The 16,354-nt window shown below is 55.4% G+C and overlaps 1 protein-coding gene across 10 annotated transcripts in view; it reads right to left on the minus strand.

The window, feature by feature from the left end:
- Positions 1 to 16,354, minus strand: part of PIP5K1C (phosphatidylinositol-4-phosphate 5-kinase type 1 gamma) — a 54,665-nt gene that overhangs the window by 10,980 nt on the left and 27,331 nt on the right. For 9 of the 10 annotated variants that reach the window (XR_002125243.1, XR_002125244.1, XR_002125242.1 and 6 more), the window contains exons 4-14: positions 14,176 to 14,306; positions 13,201 to 13,318; positions 12,696 to 12,848; positions 10,975 to 11,274; positions 9,804 to 10,009; positions 7,866 to 7,949; positions 5,551 to 5,599; positions 3,465 to 3,549; positions 1,651 to 1,812; positions 753 to 891; positions 593 to 625 (exon numbers count right to left, since the gene is read on the minus strand). Coding sequence is in view for 7 of the 10 variants with exons in the window: in XM_019653431.1 (XP_019508976.1) it covers positions 593 to 625; positions 753 to 891; positions 1,651 to 1,812; positions 3,465 to 3,549; positions 5,551 to 5,599; positions 7,866 to 7,949; positions 9,804 to 10,009; positions 10,975 to 11,274; positions 12,696 to 12,848; positions 13,201 to 13,318; positions 14,176 to 14,306 (1,460 nt within the window). In the remaining 3 variants the exon portion in view is untranslated. The remainder of the gene's footprint in view (positions 1 to 592; positions 626 to 752; positions 892 to 1,650; positions 1,813 to 3,464; positions 3,550 to 5,550; positions 5,600 to 7,865; positions 7,950 to 9,803; positions 10,010 to 10,974; positions 11,275 to 12,695; positions 12,849 to 13,200; positions 13,319 to 14,175; positions 14,307 to 16,354) is intronic. The other variant, XM_019653426.1, reaches the window with a different exon arrangement.

The raw sequence follows: 16,354 nt of genomic DNA on the forward strand, positions 1-16,354 counted from the left end.
GGGCTGCCGTGAGTCGCCCGCAACTGCGTGAGCAGTGAAGCGATGTCTTCCACAACTAGACTGAAGAACAAAAGGACAGCAACTTGTCTGTTCCCCTTCCCCGATTCCCCAATAAAATCTTCAAAAACAAAACAAAACAAAACAAAAAGGAGAAACAGGCCTGAGTGTGTTTGCTCGTATATTCATAAAATATCTCCAGAAAGAGAGAAAGCCCCATCCAGGAGGTGCTCCCAGGAAGGGGACCCACCTAGAGCAGGGGCAAGCATTTCACATGTTTCCTTTTGTATCTCTTAAAAAAGAAAAAACAAGGATCACCAGACGTTGGAAAGGGGGTGTCTTCTGGGTCCCCAGGTGGAAGAGAAACACAAAGTGACTCAAGATGCTATGCAGTTCTAGAGCCTGACAATCAATCGTCAACTTAAATCTGTTCCGAGGAAAGAGGGGCTCTGGGTGGAATTGCGGAGGTGGAGCTGTGCAGGGGGGAATGGAAGGAAGGGTAGGGGGAGATAGGGGCTGTGCAGGGGAGGAGCTGGGGAAGACTGTGGGGATAGGAGAGAACACAGGAGGGGAGGGGGCTGGAGTCTCATCTCACCGGCCATCCTGTCCGGAGGATTGTGTGCGCCGCCTGAAGAGAGAAGACGAACAGGTGGAACAGGTAGGGCAGGTCTCCCTGCCTGACCCCGTCCAGGCCCCGCCTCCCAGGGATGCAGACCCACCGGAGCCTCAGAAGGGAGATGCCCCCTTCTGCTCACCTGTAACGTGGCTGCTCTGATGTTTCAGAAGGGGACCGCTCTGGGATGGAGAGGGATGTGGAGGACAGGGTTGTGGCGATGGAGGCAGTGGTGGCCTCCTCAAAAGAAGGTGGTGTGCAGGGCAGGAGGTCGGGCCGGCCTGTGGGGATGAGGCAGTGGGCACCTTCTGGAGCTAGGCCCCAGGGCTGCCCTGAAGGCCTCTGGGCTCTACTACAGTTCCCACCGGACACCCACACTCTTCTCCCCACAACATGGCATTCCATTAGCTTCTTGCTGCTCTCAAGCTAAAATCCAAAGTCTCCCAGCGGTCATGCCTGACCTGCCGTCACCTCCTTGCCCTCACCTCCTCTCTCTCACCCTTGCTCACTCTGTTCCAGCCACAAGGGACTCCTCCTTGATGTTCCTCCAACATGCCAGGCACAGCCCTGCCCCAGGACCTTTGTACATGCAGTGTTTCCCTTCCTTGATACTATTCCCCCAGCCCCTCCCTGCCTGTAATCTTTGATCCTGGTGGCTGGGTGGGACCTTCCAGAACATCTGGCCCAACCTCATCAAGTGGTTCATCCCTCTAGGTCTCTGTGCACCTCTGGTGATGTGAAGGGAGGCTGTCACCTCCCTGGATGGCACCTTCTATCAGCTCTCCCTGCAGCTCTTCCTGAGGCCCAGTCCCAGGGGCTCCCCACTCCCCAGGGGGCTGCAAATCTTGGACTGGAAGGAGGTGGACTGTGACTTAGGACCCTCCCATCCAGACTTGGCCCAGCTTCAGGGGGTCCCTTCCTTGCACTGTGTTGCTGCTGTTGCTCCCTGTGCCCCTCCAAACCCCCAGGGATGACATCGTTCCCCAGCGGCCCCTTCATCTGTCCTGTCACAAATGCACCCACTCCCACCACCTGGTCACCTTCATCCTCCAGCGTGGGGTAGCTACGGGCCCCCCGCAGGTCATACTGCGTGTCCTCCCGCTCACTGGGGATCTGGCTGGCTGAGAAGGCAGCTGTGGGCCCCAGGGGCTTAACGGCCAGCAAGGCACCGCGGCCCTTCTTGGACGGTGATGACTTCAGGGCTGTGAAGGGAGGGCAGCTGGTGTGCTTGGGGCAGCAACACCAAGGCAGGGTCCCACAGACCCCCCTCCCTCTTTTGCACAAAAGTGTGGTGGGCACCAAGAGGTCTGCCGCCTTCATCCAGCCTGCCCCTCAAGCCTGGGAAAAAGCAACGTCCTTCCCAGAGAAAGCCCAGCAATGCATTTCACTTGGCTCTGCCCACCAACCGAGTTGGAACTTAGCACCCCCACCTTGGGCCCTCCCGAAACAGCAACTGAATCAGCAGCTGCCAATGTTTATTGAGCACTTTGGGGTCTCATCCCCTTTGTCATAACCCACCCCAACTGTGGCCCGACATTCAGAAAGGAAATAAAAGGCATTGGGCAGTGCGGGGCTCAACACCAAGGGCCCCAGGGTCCTTGTCTGCAGTAACAGGGTCAAGTGAGGCAGGTGAACCCGTAACGCCCTCCGCACCAGGCCTGGTCCATCAGCACCCACTGCCATCTTATCCTTACTCCTTGTGACCTCTGCCTCAGGATGGCCAGCACTGCTCCTGGCACACAGTAGGTGCTCAGTTTTCCCTGTGCACAGCCATCCAGTCCCCCAAGGCCAGCAAAATCCTCTGGACCAGTAGGAATGACACCTCAAAAAGGTTCCAGGAAGTGGTGTGCTGGTAAGTTACCAACCAGCTCTCTGGAGACAGCTGGATTGTGGTGTTTGCCGAGTTTCATGGTGTAAATGCTCCCGCCACAGTTGATCTCAAGCTACTGACTAGATGTCACAGAATATGGAGCAGTCTTGACTCTACAAGCCAGTGCTAGGCAACCAGGACTGGCTTGCGGCCCACAAAGACCTGGCCCGGGCTGGGAAAGAGGCCCTACGTGTGGAGCGTCCCATGGGGATTGAGGCCTGGGGAGTAAGGTGCACACAGGTACTTACTGAGCTCCTACTGTGTGCCAGGCCCCAGGCTGGACGCTGGGGACATAGATACCAAGGCCAACAAGCACTTTGACTTTCAGGGGCAGGGGGACAGGGGAGCAGATGACAGATAAGACATGTGGGGAGAAAGACCCTTTTAGTGGCACGTGGGATCCCGGCCTGGGGTGTGCACCAGGGTCCATGACTCTCAAGGCCAAGCACAGCTCAGATATGGGACCTTCTGAGACCACCCACCTGAGACAGGGTGGGGACCACCACTGTTCACCGTGCTCTGACAATGCCCTGTTAGGCCAATGACTAGCCACCTTGGTGCCCACCAAGGCCAGGTGTCCTTGGTGATGGCACGAGGCTGTGGTAGCCCCACTGAATGCCGGCGCTGGGCCAAGCCCACCTGTCACGTGTGTAAAAACATATCACCCTCACAGTTCTGTACAGATAGGGAAACTGAGGCCCTTGACTGCCACTGGCTCAGTCACATAGGCAGGACAAGGTGGAGCCAGGACTCAAACTGGGACAGCAGGCACCAGGCCCTGTGCTGTCTTGTGAGGGCAACTGCCTGACTACTACCCTGTTCTCAGGACCAAGTCACTGACCGAGGCCCAAGGCTGACCAAGTGGCAGGACAAGGCACCAGGACAAGGCACCTACCCTGCAGGGGTTTACCCTGCTCTCAGCCACCCCACCCTCCTCTCTCCACATCCTGGGTCCCTCCCATCCAAAGGGCCAGGGCAACTCACAGGAGTTCTTCCGAAAGACCGTGTTGCTCATGAACTTAAAGAAGCGCTCAGCGTAGAAGCTGGGTCGATGGACGGAGACGGTGTCCTATGAAGAGAAGTGGGGGCCCGAGGGCAAGCAGGGGCATGAGCGCTGTCACTCCCCATGTCCCACAGGACAGCCCAGGACAGACTGCTGTGGGGGCGGGATGCCACCATCTCTGTGGAGGGGGAGATGGGGCCACGGCATGGGGCTTACTGGAGGGGACCCAAGGATCAGGTAACGGTAGCATGGAGGGGGGCAGGAGGGAGACTTTTACATTATAAACCCATCTGTATTTTTCATTTTTTGAGCCATGTGAATAAAACAGCTACTCAAAGAAGTAAATAAATATCAAAATAAAGGAACCAGAGTAATTCTGTAAAGCCGGGGTTGGCAGAGCACGGCCCAACACCTGTTTTGTAAGTAAAGTTTTATTGGTATACAGCCATGCCCACTCCAAGGGCAGACCTGATCAACTGTGACAAGTGGAAGCTGGTGTTACTCAGTGCTAGGCAGACCCGACTGTCCCAGCGCTCACCGTCAAGGCGACCCTGGGCAGTGCACTGCCCCTCGTGGAGGTTGTTTCCTTATCTGTGCAACAGGGAGACTGGATATCACTACGCGTATCAGGATTTACATAAGGAAGGGAGCTCAGCACACAAATGGTGCTCAATAGATGTTGGGTAGAAACTCCTTGTTGCTTCCCAGGTTATAGTCTCCACACCTTCTATGGTATGGTTCTCCCACCTTGGCACGATGGACACTGAGGCTGGATCACTCTGTGGAGGACCATCCTGGGCACTGTGGGGTGTTGAGAAGCATTCCTGGACCCCACCCACTTGATGCCAGGCGCACTCCCAGTGTGACAACCACAGACATCCCCAGACACTGCCCAGTGTCCTCCCCCTGCTGTAATATCACAGAACCTGTCTAGACACGCAGACTCCCAGAATGAAAACTCCGTTTCCCATCCTTTCCTGTGCTGAGGTGTGGCCATGTGACCATATTCTGGCCAGTGGAGTGCAAGGCAAGACGGTAAGTCTCTCTGCTCTTGGAGGAAAGGGAGACACCCCATGCTCCTCTGGTTGAAGTGTGAGGTGGGGCCAGCCACCTGGGTCAGGCGTGAGGGCAACGCCAGAGGGTGTGCAGTGACACACAGCAGGACCCCAACACCACAGGACTACCTACCCTGTTGGGTTGTTCACAGCTGGATGGTTACTTTGGTTAACTTTTGGGGCCCCCTTGGGCTGACCCAAATCCTTGGGTTTATAATACTGCGAAAGAGCCTCCTGCCAGCTGACCACCACCTGGACCTTCTCCATGCACATTCTAGATACTTCCACCTGGACCCCCCAAATACTCTGAGGCTGTGGGGGATTGTTGGGATCTTGGATTTTACAGACTGTAGGCACATGGACAGCCTTAGCACTTTAGTAAGAACTGGTCTGAAGGCAGGCCGTGAGAGGAGGCACCTGCCAGGCTGGCTGTTGGTACAGCAGGACCAGGGGTGCAGGGGCTGCCTGGAGCCCTCAGGAGGGCTCTATTTGGTCCCCAGTGGTTGGCCCTCAAAGTCTTGTTACATTTAGAAATAATCCACTGCCAGTGTTTATGTGTTGGCAGCACTCAGAAAAAAGTGCACTGCAAGCTTTCCTTGATTAAGACATCCCACTGAGGCGGGCCATACGCCTGCGTGGCAGCAGGGGTCAGAGCTGCGCGGTGCTGCCTCCTGGCCAAGACCCCCTCCACAGTGCATGTTTCCAGGTTTTTCTTTGCCTTGCTGGCCCCTGACTTTCCCAGTCAGACTGTCCTTGGGAAGCCTTCCAACTCAGCTTGGGGGTACCCTCCTCCAGGAAGCCTTCCTGTACCTCTCACGATGGCTCAGACCCCCCGGCCCCTTGGCCTGTGACTGTCTGGTCACAGGGATACCCCCGTTAGACAGCAACTCCAGGAAGGGAGGACATGTCTCTTGGTTCTTTAGCACCTGTGCCTGGCCTGGGGAGATGATCACTACATTTGTGACCTGACAGATGAAATGAATGAATGACTGACTGAATGAATAACACTCACCCCATCGTGGACAAGAGCCTTCCAGGTGTGTTCCAGCTTCTTGATGAACCTGCAGAGAGAAAACACCCAGAACGTTAGTCAAACCTTCGGGTCCAGGGACTCTCTACCAGAGCAATCTTGTCCCCAGGGGACATTTGTGGTCATCATGACTGAAGGTGCTCCTGGGACCGAGCAGGGGGAGAAGCCCTGGTCTAGAGGAACTAGGCTGCCTGTTGCATTAGCCAGGGCCCCCCCCACACCCTTTTCTGTCTCCCCTTGCCCCACTCCCTGCCTGCTGGCGCCTCCCACCACCGCTGTCCTGAGGGAGAAAGTGAAAAGACCCTGGAGGACAGACAGCCAGTGTCCCCAGAGCCTGCCCTTCCTCCCTCTTCCTGGACTAAGCTGACCCTGGGTCCTCTCTGCTGGAGTTAGTGCCCTGTACTGTGGCTCCCAGCAAGGCCCCCACACCACACCTGGGCTAGCAATAATGTTGCCTCCCCCAAGAAGCCTTCCTAGATGCCCCACCCCTGGTCTTCAGAAGACAGGATCCTCTCTTTGGCACAAAACCCCTTACAACACTCCTACCCCTACTTGACTGCCTGCCATGTGCCACCTGCCCCCTCAGCCCTATCTGGGGCTTGGGCTGACTATGGCTGGTTACTTGGAAAGCTGCCTAACTGCTCCAAACTGACAGGGAGATCCCTGCAGGAGAGGAGGGGGTCAGCCTCCAGGTGGGAAAAAACCAGGCCGTGAAATGTCAATGAGCGCAGGAGCCTGTTTTTATACGTAAGTCCTCACTTATTCTGGGCAGGTTTTGCAGCTTTAAGGGAAATGATGTATAATGAAACCAACTTCACCAGAGGCTAACTGATACAAACTAGAGTTATGTTCCTAGGCATCTCAGCAACATTATAACTAAGCAACCTTGAACAAAATGACTTGTACAAGGACCTGCTGTATTTACAAAAAGAGAAAAACGGGGTGACCAGTTAGCTCAGTTGGTTGGCGCGTGGTGCTGATAGCACCAAGGTTGCCAGTTTGATCCCTGCATGGGCCACTGTGAGCTGCTCCCTCCTTAAAAAAGGGTCACCTATGCCACTGTAGCATGAAAGCGATGTGTAACCAATGACCATGGCTGTTCCCCAATAAAATTTTTTTAAAAAGAGAGAAAAAGGGCTGACCGAGTGGCTCAGCTGGTTAAGAGCTCGCTTGGGAGCGCCAGCTCTGAGCAGCAGGGCTGCGGTTCGGATCCCACATTGAGGGCCAGTGACTCTCGCCCTCTACAGCTAAGATGGTGAACAACAGCTCGACCTGGAGCTGGGCTACCATGAGTCGCCGGCGACGGCGTAGACTGCAGTGGAGCTGCAGTGGGCTGCCGTGAGCTACTGTGAGTGGCCGGCAGCTGGCGTGAGCTGCCACGAGCCGCCTGTGAGCGGCCTTCCAGTGACTGGCGACTGATCTGCCTCACCTGGGAAGAGTGCAATGATAATACCAACATGGGCCAGTGAAGCAACGTCCTCTACAACTAGAAGGACTGAAGACTGAAACAAAAACAGCAATTTGTCTACCTGTCTGTTCCCCTCCCCCTAACTCCCCAATAAACTCTTTAAAAAAAAAAAGAGAGAGAGAAAAACACATAAAGAAATCAAGAAATCACCCAACACCAAGCAGGTTTTGGGAGTGGTGTGGGGGTGTGGATGGGAAATGGGGACTGCCACGTCCACAACCTGCCCTCTGTAACCTGCCCTCTGTGGTATTTGGATTATGTGTAATGAATATGTTACTCTTATAATGAAAAACTATCGACAATTAAAAAGTATTCACTGCAGAAGTCTCACAGAGGAAGTCTCACAGAGGATAAGGCATAGACAACAGTGTTGCCTCTCACCCCTACTTTAAGCTCTGGATAAACCTCAGGTGCCTGTCCTTCAGGCTCTGCCACAGGCGTGTCCACGCTCGAGGCCACATGACATGTGGCACTGGCCGCAAGTATTTCTTCCTGTTGTAGGAACTTTTCAGAGACACACACTTCACAGACAAGTGGCACTTCTGTCTTGCTCTTGTTAGACCAGCACTTGGCACACAGTAGGTGCTCTATAGGAAAGGCTAGGTAGATCATCGGCTGGCAACGCTCTACCCAGCCCCATGCCTCGTGCCAGCTTTGACCTGCCTCCGACATCACTGAGTCCCTAGGATGAATCCTGGAGGTGGAATCGCTGCGTCTGGGGCCAAATGCCCCGCTTCAGGAAGGCTTGGGAGGAGGGCGGCCAAGCAGGGGCCTTCCGGAAGGCACAGCGCCCAGCTTCTGTGAGTGAGCCTGGGGGCCAAGCACCCACCTGTAGGACTGCAGGATGTCAATGATCCCAATATGCAGCAGCAGACGCTCCCCTCGGCCGTTCACCGCAGGGATCCCACCCATCCTGGGGAGAGAGGCCCAGAATGTTGTCAGCACCCCCACAGCTAACAGGGGCACAGGAACTGGCCTGGTCTGCTAGGGGCCTGGGCTGGAGGCGGCTGGGAGTCAGGGATGGAAGAAAGAGCAGGCAGGATGGAAGGACCTTGGGCTTGAGAGTCCGCATGTGCCCAGTAAGTGGCAGCTTGGCTGGGCCTTCAGAGGGGGTCCCAGCACCTGCGAACCCCATCCTGGTGTGGGACCCAGCAGCTCTCCCAGCCAGCTCACAAACTCAAAGTGGGAGGCCCAAGGCTTCCAAGGGGTCCCGCTATGAGACCCAGGTGCACACACATGCACACACGGCACAGTCACATGCACACATGCAACTTGCGCACACACACATACACACGCGCACACACACAGGCACATTCACAGTGCACTCATGCACGCACATGCATACACACTTGCACACGCATCCAAACATATGCACACGCACACTTCCGGAAAGGCAGGGCCTCCAAGGCTCTTGGGTACAATCTGGGGGGTTGATCACCTCACACAGCCCCAGACCTGCACGTGCCCAGCCCAAGTGGTTAGTGAAGTCACACGATGCAGCAGCTGTCCCAAAGCCACCATGACCCCAGACCCACCAGGCCCAGGCTCTACTCCCTGCACTCCATGCACTGCTGAGCTCACCTGTGCACCCTGCCATCCCGCCGGGCCCTGTGCAGACCCTACAAATGCCAGGATGGTCTGAGGTCAGGGCTAGCTGTGCAGGGCCTTTGTACATGCCATTCCCCCCACACCCCACCTCGCCTCAGTCACAGTCCTGTACCTGGTTCCTCCTCTGTCCTCCATACCTGGTGACCTAGTGCAGCGGCGAGGCTGGGGTCAAGTCTTAGCCCCATCACCAGCTGGCTGTGCACTCAGGACAGCTGTCTCCACCCCACCTCTGAGCTTTTTTCCCTAGTTGAAGCTGGAGGGACAGCACCCTCCTCCTCTAGGGCCCATGTAAGGACATAACAGGGTAACGGAAGTGGAGAGTCCAGTCGATTCCTGGTATGGTCAGTGCATGGTGACGAGGGGCAATCTTGACCCGTCTACAGCAGTGGTTCTTACCTGGAGTGACTCATTCCCCATGGGACACTGGGACATATCGGGAGACATCTGTGGTTGTCACACTGGGGTCCTCCTGGTATCAAGTGGGTGGGGGCCAGGGGTGCTGCTCAGCACAGTGCCCAGGACAGACCTTCCCAGAGACTGCCGGCCCCAGTGTCCCCAGTGCCAACAAGGGGGACATGCCGTAAGTCTGTCTCCCCGACTAAACCCCGAGACCCCAAGGCAGGACCAAGTTGGGTGCATGAGGCTGAATGGGTGCAGTCAGGTACACACTTCTCTCTAAACTCTTAAGACCTTGTCATTTGGTGTGGCTGCCACTTATCTTTGGGGAAGCAACGCTCTCAATCCTGCTCGTTGGTGGGTTCTGGGTTAAGTATCTTGCTATAAAGGAGCTCCCTCATCCCCAGTTGTCTCCACCTTCTCCTGTGCCGTCTCTCAACACCTGTCTAGTTGTGCTCATACAGTGGGGTCCAGTAGGAGAAAGGGGAGATCTGTGTTTCCCACGTGGCCTCAATCCACTGACTGATTACTCCACAACAGGCGGTCAAAACACCCAGGCTGTAGCTGTGTGTCATCTGTCTGCTCCTCACAGGGCCTGGCAAACACTGCTGTCCCTGTGGACAAGCCAGAAACTGGCTACATTCAGGCTTCTGGCCTCCCTTGCTTTGTCATTTCTTGCCTTCCATGCCAACTCATCCTGCCCATGTTCACGTCCGGCAAGAGAGTGTGGGCAGAGACAGGAACTGGAAGCTCCCCCACCTACGTGTCATCCGTCTCAATGGCCTCCCCGCGCGCAGCCCCGCCCTGGATGGATTCCATGGCTGTGGAGTAGAGTGCCTTCTGGCCCAGCGGCCGCTTCTCATCTGCCGTGCTCTGGGCGCCCTCGGCCTGCCGCTCGCGCTCCTGCTGGTCGATGTTGTGCACGCCCAGGAGTAGGCTGTAGTCCATGATCTTGAAGCTCTCCAGCACCTGCCAGGTGTTGGGGAGAGGTCAGGAGGACACATGCCGCCCCGTCTCCCTGCCCCTGATCCTGGTGGTGACCCCAAGCTGCACACTCTGCGTCTATGTCCACTCAGTTCCCTGTCATGCAGGGAGATCTTATCCCCATCTCCATTTCACAGAGCAGAATACCAAGGGGCAGAAGTTAGGCCATGCGGGGGATAGATGGAGGCAGAGCTGGCAATGGCCAGAGACACAGCAGGCAGCTCTGCACTCCCACTGCCCTGGCACCAGTTGAGGAGCCTGGGTGCTGTAGACGTGACACCTGCTCTAGGCCCCAAGGTGAAATCCAGGCACGCGGACACCTAGACTCAGGGGATGGACTCCCAGAAGCTGCAAAGCCTTGAGACATCTGGGCAATTTTCTGGTGACTTTGTGTCAAGTTTTCAAAGGGGTCTGGGAGCTGGAGGCAGTGGGCTGAGGGGCCGGGGATGCACAGCAGAGGACCACACAGGGCCCAGCCTGGCGCTGACAGGCGGGGCCCCTCACCGGGCCTCTGTGTCCTCATCTCTAGAGAGGTGAGTGGCCTGACTTTCCAGGCTGGGAGGGGTGCACTGAGGTTGTAAGGCCTCATGAAGAGTCCGGCAGGGCATTCTTCTTCCCTAAAAAGCACCTAACTGTGGAAGAGGGCCAGAAGGAACCAGTGTGTGCTACACAGTGGAATAGGTCGGGATTTGGAGCACCCTTTAGGTTAAGGGCCATGAGAACGTAGGAGCTGCTTCAGGGCATGGGGATGGGCGGGTACAGAAGGGAGCCTAGTGAAAAGCTCACGCTGCGCTAGCTTTCACCAGCATCCCAGAGGCTCAGAGCGGGGAGCAATGCTCAAGGCCACATGGGGGCGTCTCCACCCTTAACCACCTGCACCACCAGGGCAAGGGAGCCTCTTTGGCCCTGGGCTCCTCCTCTGCAGGGTGGGGTCAGGGACACAGGCTCACCAGGCAGTCCCGCTGCAGCGTCTTGACAAGTGCAGAGAAGGTATCAGCATCGAGCAGGAGACCCTCGGGCATGTCTTGGATGAAGTCCAGATCCTTGTAGGTGGGGATGCTCTTCTCCCTCTCCTTCTTGCTGGCCCGCCGCTTGTATGTGGAGCCTTTGAGGTCGAACTTGAGGTGCATCTTGACCACGCGCGGCAGAATGTTGTTCATGACCACCACGCGGATGTTCTTGCCCCCTGACTGCACGCAGTACAGCCCATAGAACTTGGGCAGCAGCGTCCGAGGGTTCTGGTTGAGGTTCTGCGGGGAGAAGGGAAAGGGTGGATAGATAGCAGCTGGGGTGCCACACTGTGCTGGGAGCCACTCCTGCACCCCACAGCCGCTCAGCATGGGGCTGGCCCTACCTGGCCACCACTTGCCCCTCAGATCTCAGGCCAGAGATCCCAACTGAGATCCCCCAGAGATGCCTCCCCAGCATCCCAACTTGACACAGGTCATACCAGCCAGTTTAATTCTCCGTCTCCCCACCCAACTAGAAGCTCCAGGAGGGTGATGCCACAGAGCCGGGCACAGCAGGATGGCCTTTCGATAAAGAACCGCATGGGACAACATCAAGGTGTCCAGGTCCAGTTTCCCACCTGGTCAGATCAGGTGTCCCCTCTTCCCCATCCCACCCTGATGAGACATGGGGGGCACAGCCTCCAGGTATGTACAGGGTAGGGGTTGGCAAACATGGTCCAAGGGCCAAATCCTTCCAGCTGCTCTTTCTCACAAGAATGGTTTTATATTGGGAAAGAGTTGGGGGAAAAAAACAACAACAGGAAAAATAGCGTTTTGTAACATGTGAAAATTACATAAAATTCACATTTCAGTGTCCAGAAATAAAGTTTTATTGGCATTCGGCCCTCCCACCCTGTTCTAATGGCAGAGCTGAGCTATGGAGACAGGCTGTTGGCTCAAAAAGCTGCGAACATTTACTGTCTGGCTCTTTGGAGAAAGTTTGCCAACCCCCGATCTAGGGGAGCCAGGAGTCCCACCAAGATAATACAGTGATGTGGGACACTGTAAGGGGAGATGGTCACAGCCTATGCAGAGCATCTGGAGGGACCTGTCCCCACGCCCGCCAGGTCAGGACTCAGGCGCAGCCCACCTGAGTACCAGGACCCCCGCTCCCACCCCGCCCAGGGGCCTGACACGTGCCACTTCAGGTCCTGAGTCACACCTGAGCAGCTGGTCCTTTATGAAGCGCCAGCTGGCAACCCGGACCCTCCCCCCAGAGCCTCTGAGTCACCAGACGCAGAGACTTGCGGTTCATGAGCCATGATTTCTGTACCCAAGATTAGGAGTGTCAGTGGGGCAGGGGATAGGGAGACATGTGGGGCTGGGACCCATCCCCCACCCTTCTGGGATGGCCACCAGGGCCTAAATGGCTCACAAGTGTGTGGAGACCCCCTGAGGCCTCCCCGGGGGGGGGGGTGAGGCTCAGTAACCCAGGAATGCTTCTCATGGCCACCCAGAGCGTGAGTGGTGCCCTGGGAATATTGGGAACCCATCTGCCATGGCCTTGAAGCCCTTTGTGGACAAGAGCTGAGGGCAGAGTGGAACTGCTGCACATGCTAGAGGGAATAGGGGCATGAGGCTGGGGAGGCAGACAGGGGCTAGAGGGGAACCCAGGGCTCTGCTGCCTCTCCCTAAACCTTACGGGAGCCCACACCCCCTACCATGTAGTAGCCAGGCAGCAGCTTCTGCAGAAACTCGGCCTCCTTGTGCATCACCGTCTTGATGATGAACTCGTCGTCGCTGGTGACGTAGAAGAGGGAGCCACTGGCGCCCGGGTTGGACAGCTCGATCAGCGGCTCGTTGCACAGCGAGTACTGGAAGGTAGGTGGTGCGTGGGCAGGGAGTCCTGTGCTGAGCTCACAGGAGATGGGTGAGGTCTGCTTTGCTGGCAGGCTCCCTCTCTCCCTTATAGGAATAACAGAAAACCCAGCCCACAGCCAGCAAGGAACTGATGACATGAGCTTGGCAGCAGACCTCCAGTCTAGTCTTATGTGAGACCCCAGCCTCCACCCACCCCTTGATTACAAACAACCCTGAGCAAAGAACCCAGCTGAACGGCACCCGATTCTTGACCCACAGAAACTGTGAGGTAACAGCCAGGTAGTGTTTTGAGTCACTCGGTCCGTGCTAACTTACTACACAGTAACAGTTGACTAACACACTTACCAAGTAATCATCTGGCCGGATCCCAAAAAGTTCCCGGAAGTAGCGGAAGGCAACAGGCGCATAGGTCTTGAACCTGAAGTCTTGGAAGTGGTGGGCGGGGGTAAGGTTGCTGCCTTCACTGCAGAGGAAGGAGGGAGGGAAGTCTGTGAAGAACAGTGCCTCTAGCTATCGAGCTCCATGGCCTTCCCTAAGGTGCCAATCCAAAAGACAACCTGGGGCTCCCAATGGGACCAAGCATTATGGCCAGCCTCAGGATGTCCCCAGTATCCACTCTCCCTTACTTCATTAGCAACAGAGTCCACAGCATTGGCTGGGCACATGGCCACCTGGAATAAGACCACTGCCCAGCCTCTCTTGCAGCTAAGTATGATTATGTGACTGTGCTCAGCCAATGAGCTGTGAGTGAAGCAGAAACAATGTATGTCATTTCCTGGTCGTGCCCTTAAAGGGAATGGGCATGTGCTCCCCTTCCCCTTCTCCTCCATTCCTGCTGTTGGAATGCAGACATGATGGCAGGAGCTTGGGTAGCCACCTGGGACTGCTGGTTAGAAAAGCTGCATACTGAAGAAGGCAGAGCAACAAGAAGGAACCTGGGGCCCACCTGACCAGCCCTGGGGGTGGGGGGAGTGAGTGTGTGAGTGTGTGTGTGTGTGTGTGTGTGTGTGTGTGTCACAGAGAGAGAGAGAGAGAGAGAGAGAGAGAGAGAGAGAGAGAGAGAGAGAACAAACTTCTATCTTTTATGTCCCTATTTAAAAAAAAAAACAAAAAACACTTAATATTGGCTCTCTGATTCAGCAGCAAGCTAATATCCTAATGGATCCCAAGTTGGACCTCAAAGCCAAGCAGATGTCAGGAGGGGCTTGTGCTATCGATATTTGCAGTAGAACAGGGAGCTCAGAGAATAGGAAGCTGTTTTGTTTGACAACAGCGTGTGTCTGTCGGGCGAGCTGTCGGGGATGCAGGAGCCAGGCCTACCTGGGGAAGAAGATGCTCTCCACGACATAGAAGTCCTGCATGAGCACATCGCGCTCCGGCTTAGAGCTCAGGTTGCCCACGGTGTAGCCTATGCCCAACTGGATGGCCCCCTTCAGAGTGGAAGACGTGGTCTGCGGGGAAATGCAGCCGCATCAAGACCCCTGGCTGGCCCTTGCCCCACCCTTGGATCCCAGGGCACCTAAGGAGCACTTGTCACAGACCCACTGGCCTCAGGCCAGTTACTTAGCCTGCACAACCACACAGCAAGGAAGTGGCCTGAGACTCCAACACTGTCTCATGTGGTCCTAAGGCCCATTTTTTATTTATTTGTTTTTTTAAAGATTTTATTGGGGAATCGGGGAAGGGGAACAGACAAGTCGCTGTCCTTTTGTTCTTCAGTCTAATTGTGGAGGACGTCGCCTCACTGGCCCATGTTGGTATTATCATTGTGCTCTTCCCGGGTGAGACAGATCGGTCGCCGGCCACTGAACAGCCACTCACGGTGGCTCTCGGCAGCTCATGTTGGCTGCTGGCTGCTCACGGTAGCTTACGGGAGCCCACTGCAGCTCCCCTGCAGCCCACGCAGTTGCCAGCGACCCACGGCAGCCCAGCTCCAGGTTGAGCTGCTGTTCACCATCTCAACTGTAGAGGGCGCAGCGTCACTGGCCCAAATGTGGAATCCGAACCGGGGCCCCACCTCTCAGAGCTGGCATCCCAAGCCAAATCCCAATCCAACAGGCCACTCGGCCGGCCCTGAGGCCCGTTTTCAATCAAAGTTCTAGAACATTCCAACACCTCAAAACTGTCCTGATTCAGCAAGGGTCTATCCACCATCAAGGTTTTCTTGCAGGGGGCACAATTTACAGAGTGACACCCAAACTTCATTGCCATAGACCTAGGCTTCTTCTACACACTTTCTAGGTGGTTTGTGTTGTCATGACCAGGGAGAGACAGTGCCTCTTCGAACCTTGGTTTCCCCACCCATAGCAGGGGATGGAGATGACAGTGAGTTAACTCATGTGAGCAGCCCAAAGGCTGCCCACAATTGAGAAGCATTCGTTGTCTGAACTTTTCTTATCGGCATGGTTTACAGTATTGTCACTGCACTCTAAGCAGCGTGTGTAACACTGAGGAAAGACATCTCAGCCCTCAAGTCCCTGATTCTGGTCCCCAGCACCTGTCTCAGGTGCAAGTGGCAGGGAAAGAAGGCAGGATTTAGCTTTTGCTCCCGAGCAAGCCCATCCTGCTGTGCAAGGGTCACATGGCCTCAGCTGCCTCTCCCCCTGAACCTCCTCGAAGGGAGAACCTGTCCTGCCCTCTGAGCTCAACTCCCTCAAGGTGCCACTGACTGAACACATGTTTTTCCAGCAGACACACAAATGGCCAACAAGCACAGGAGAAGGTGCTCCACACCATTAGCCATCAGGAAAATGCAAATCAAACCCACAGTGAGACAGACACCCCTTCACACCCACTAGGATATGTGATCAGAAGGAGAGGCAAGTGCAGGTGTGGACGGGGAGAAACTGGACTCTCTGCGCACAGCTGCTGGGAATGGGAAATAGGGCAGCTGCTGTGGAAACAGTCTGGCAGTTCCTCAAGTGGTTAAACAGTTTCCATATGACCCAGCAATTCCACTGCTAGGTATGTGTCTCAGAGATGAAAGCACATGTCCGTACAAAAACTTGTACATGAACATTCACAGCAGCACAATTCCTAATAACCCCCAAATGGAAACAACCCAAATGTCCATTCATGGGTGGACGGATAAACAACACGGTTCATCCACACATTGAAGTATTACTCAGCCATGAAAAGGAGGGAGGCGCTGACACTCACTACAACGTGGATAGACCATGAAAACATGATGTTCAGTGAGAAAAGCCAAACACACAAGGCCACACAGTATGTAATTCCATTCATGTGAAATGTCCAGAACAGGCAAGTCCAGAGACAGAAAGTGGGTTTGTGGTTGTCAGGGGCGGGGGTGGGGGATGGGGGTGACTGCTAATGGGGACAGGGTGTCTTTTTGGGGAGATGGAAATATTCTAAACTTGACTATGGTGATAGCTGTGCAACTCTGAATACTCTAGAAACTATCTAATTGTACGCTTCAAAAGGGGGGAATCACAGTGCATGCACTCTCAGCAAAGCTGTCCTATTAGGAAGTGCAACTGAG

Source organism: Hipposideros armiger, unplaced genomic scaffold, assembly GCF_001890085.2.
Source record: "Hipposideros armiger isolate ML-2016 unplaced genomic scaffold, ASM189008v1 scaffold_202, whole genome shotgun sequence".
NCBI classification, from domain to species: domain Eukaryota; kingdom Metazoa; phylum Chordata; class Mammalia; order Chiroptera; family Hipposideridae; genus Hipposideros; species Hipposideros armiger.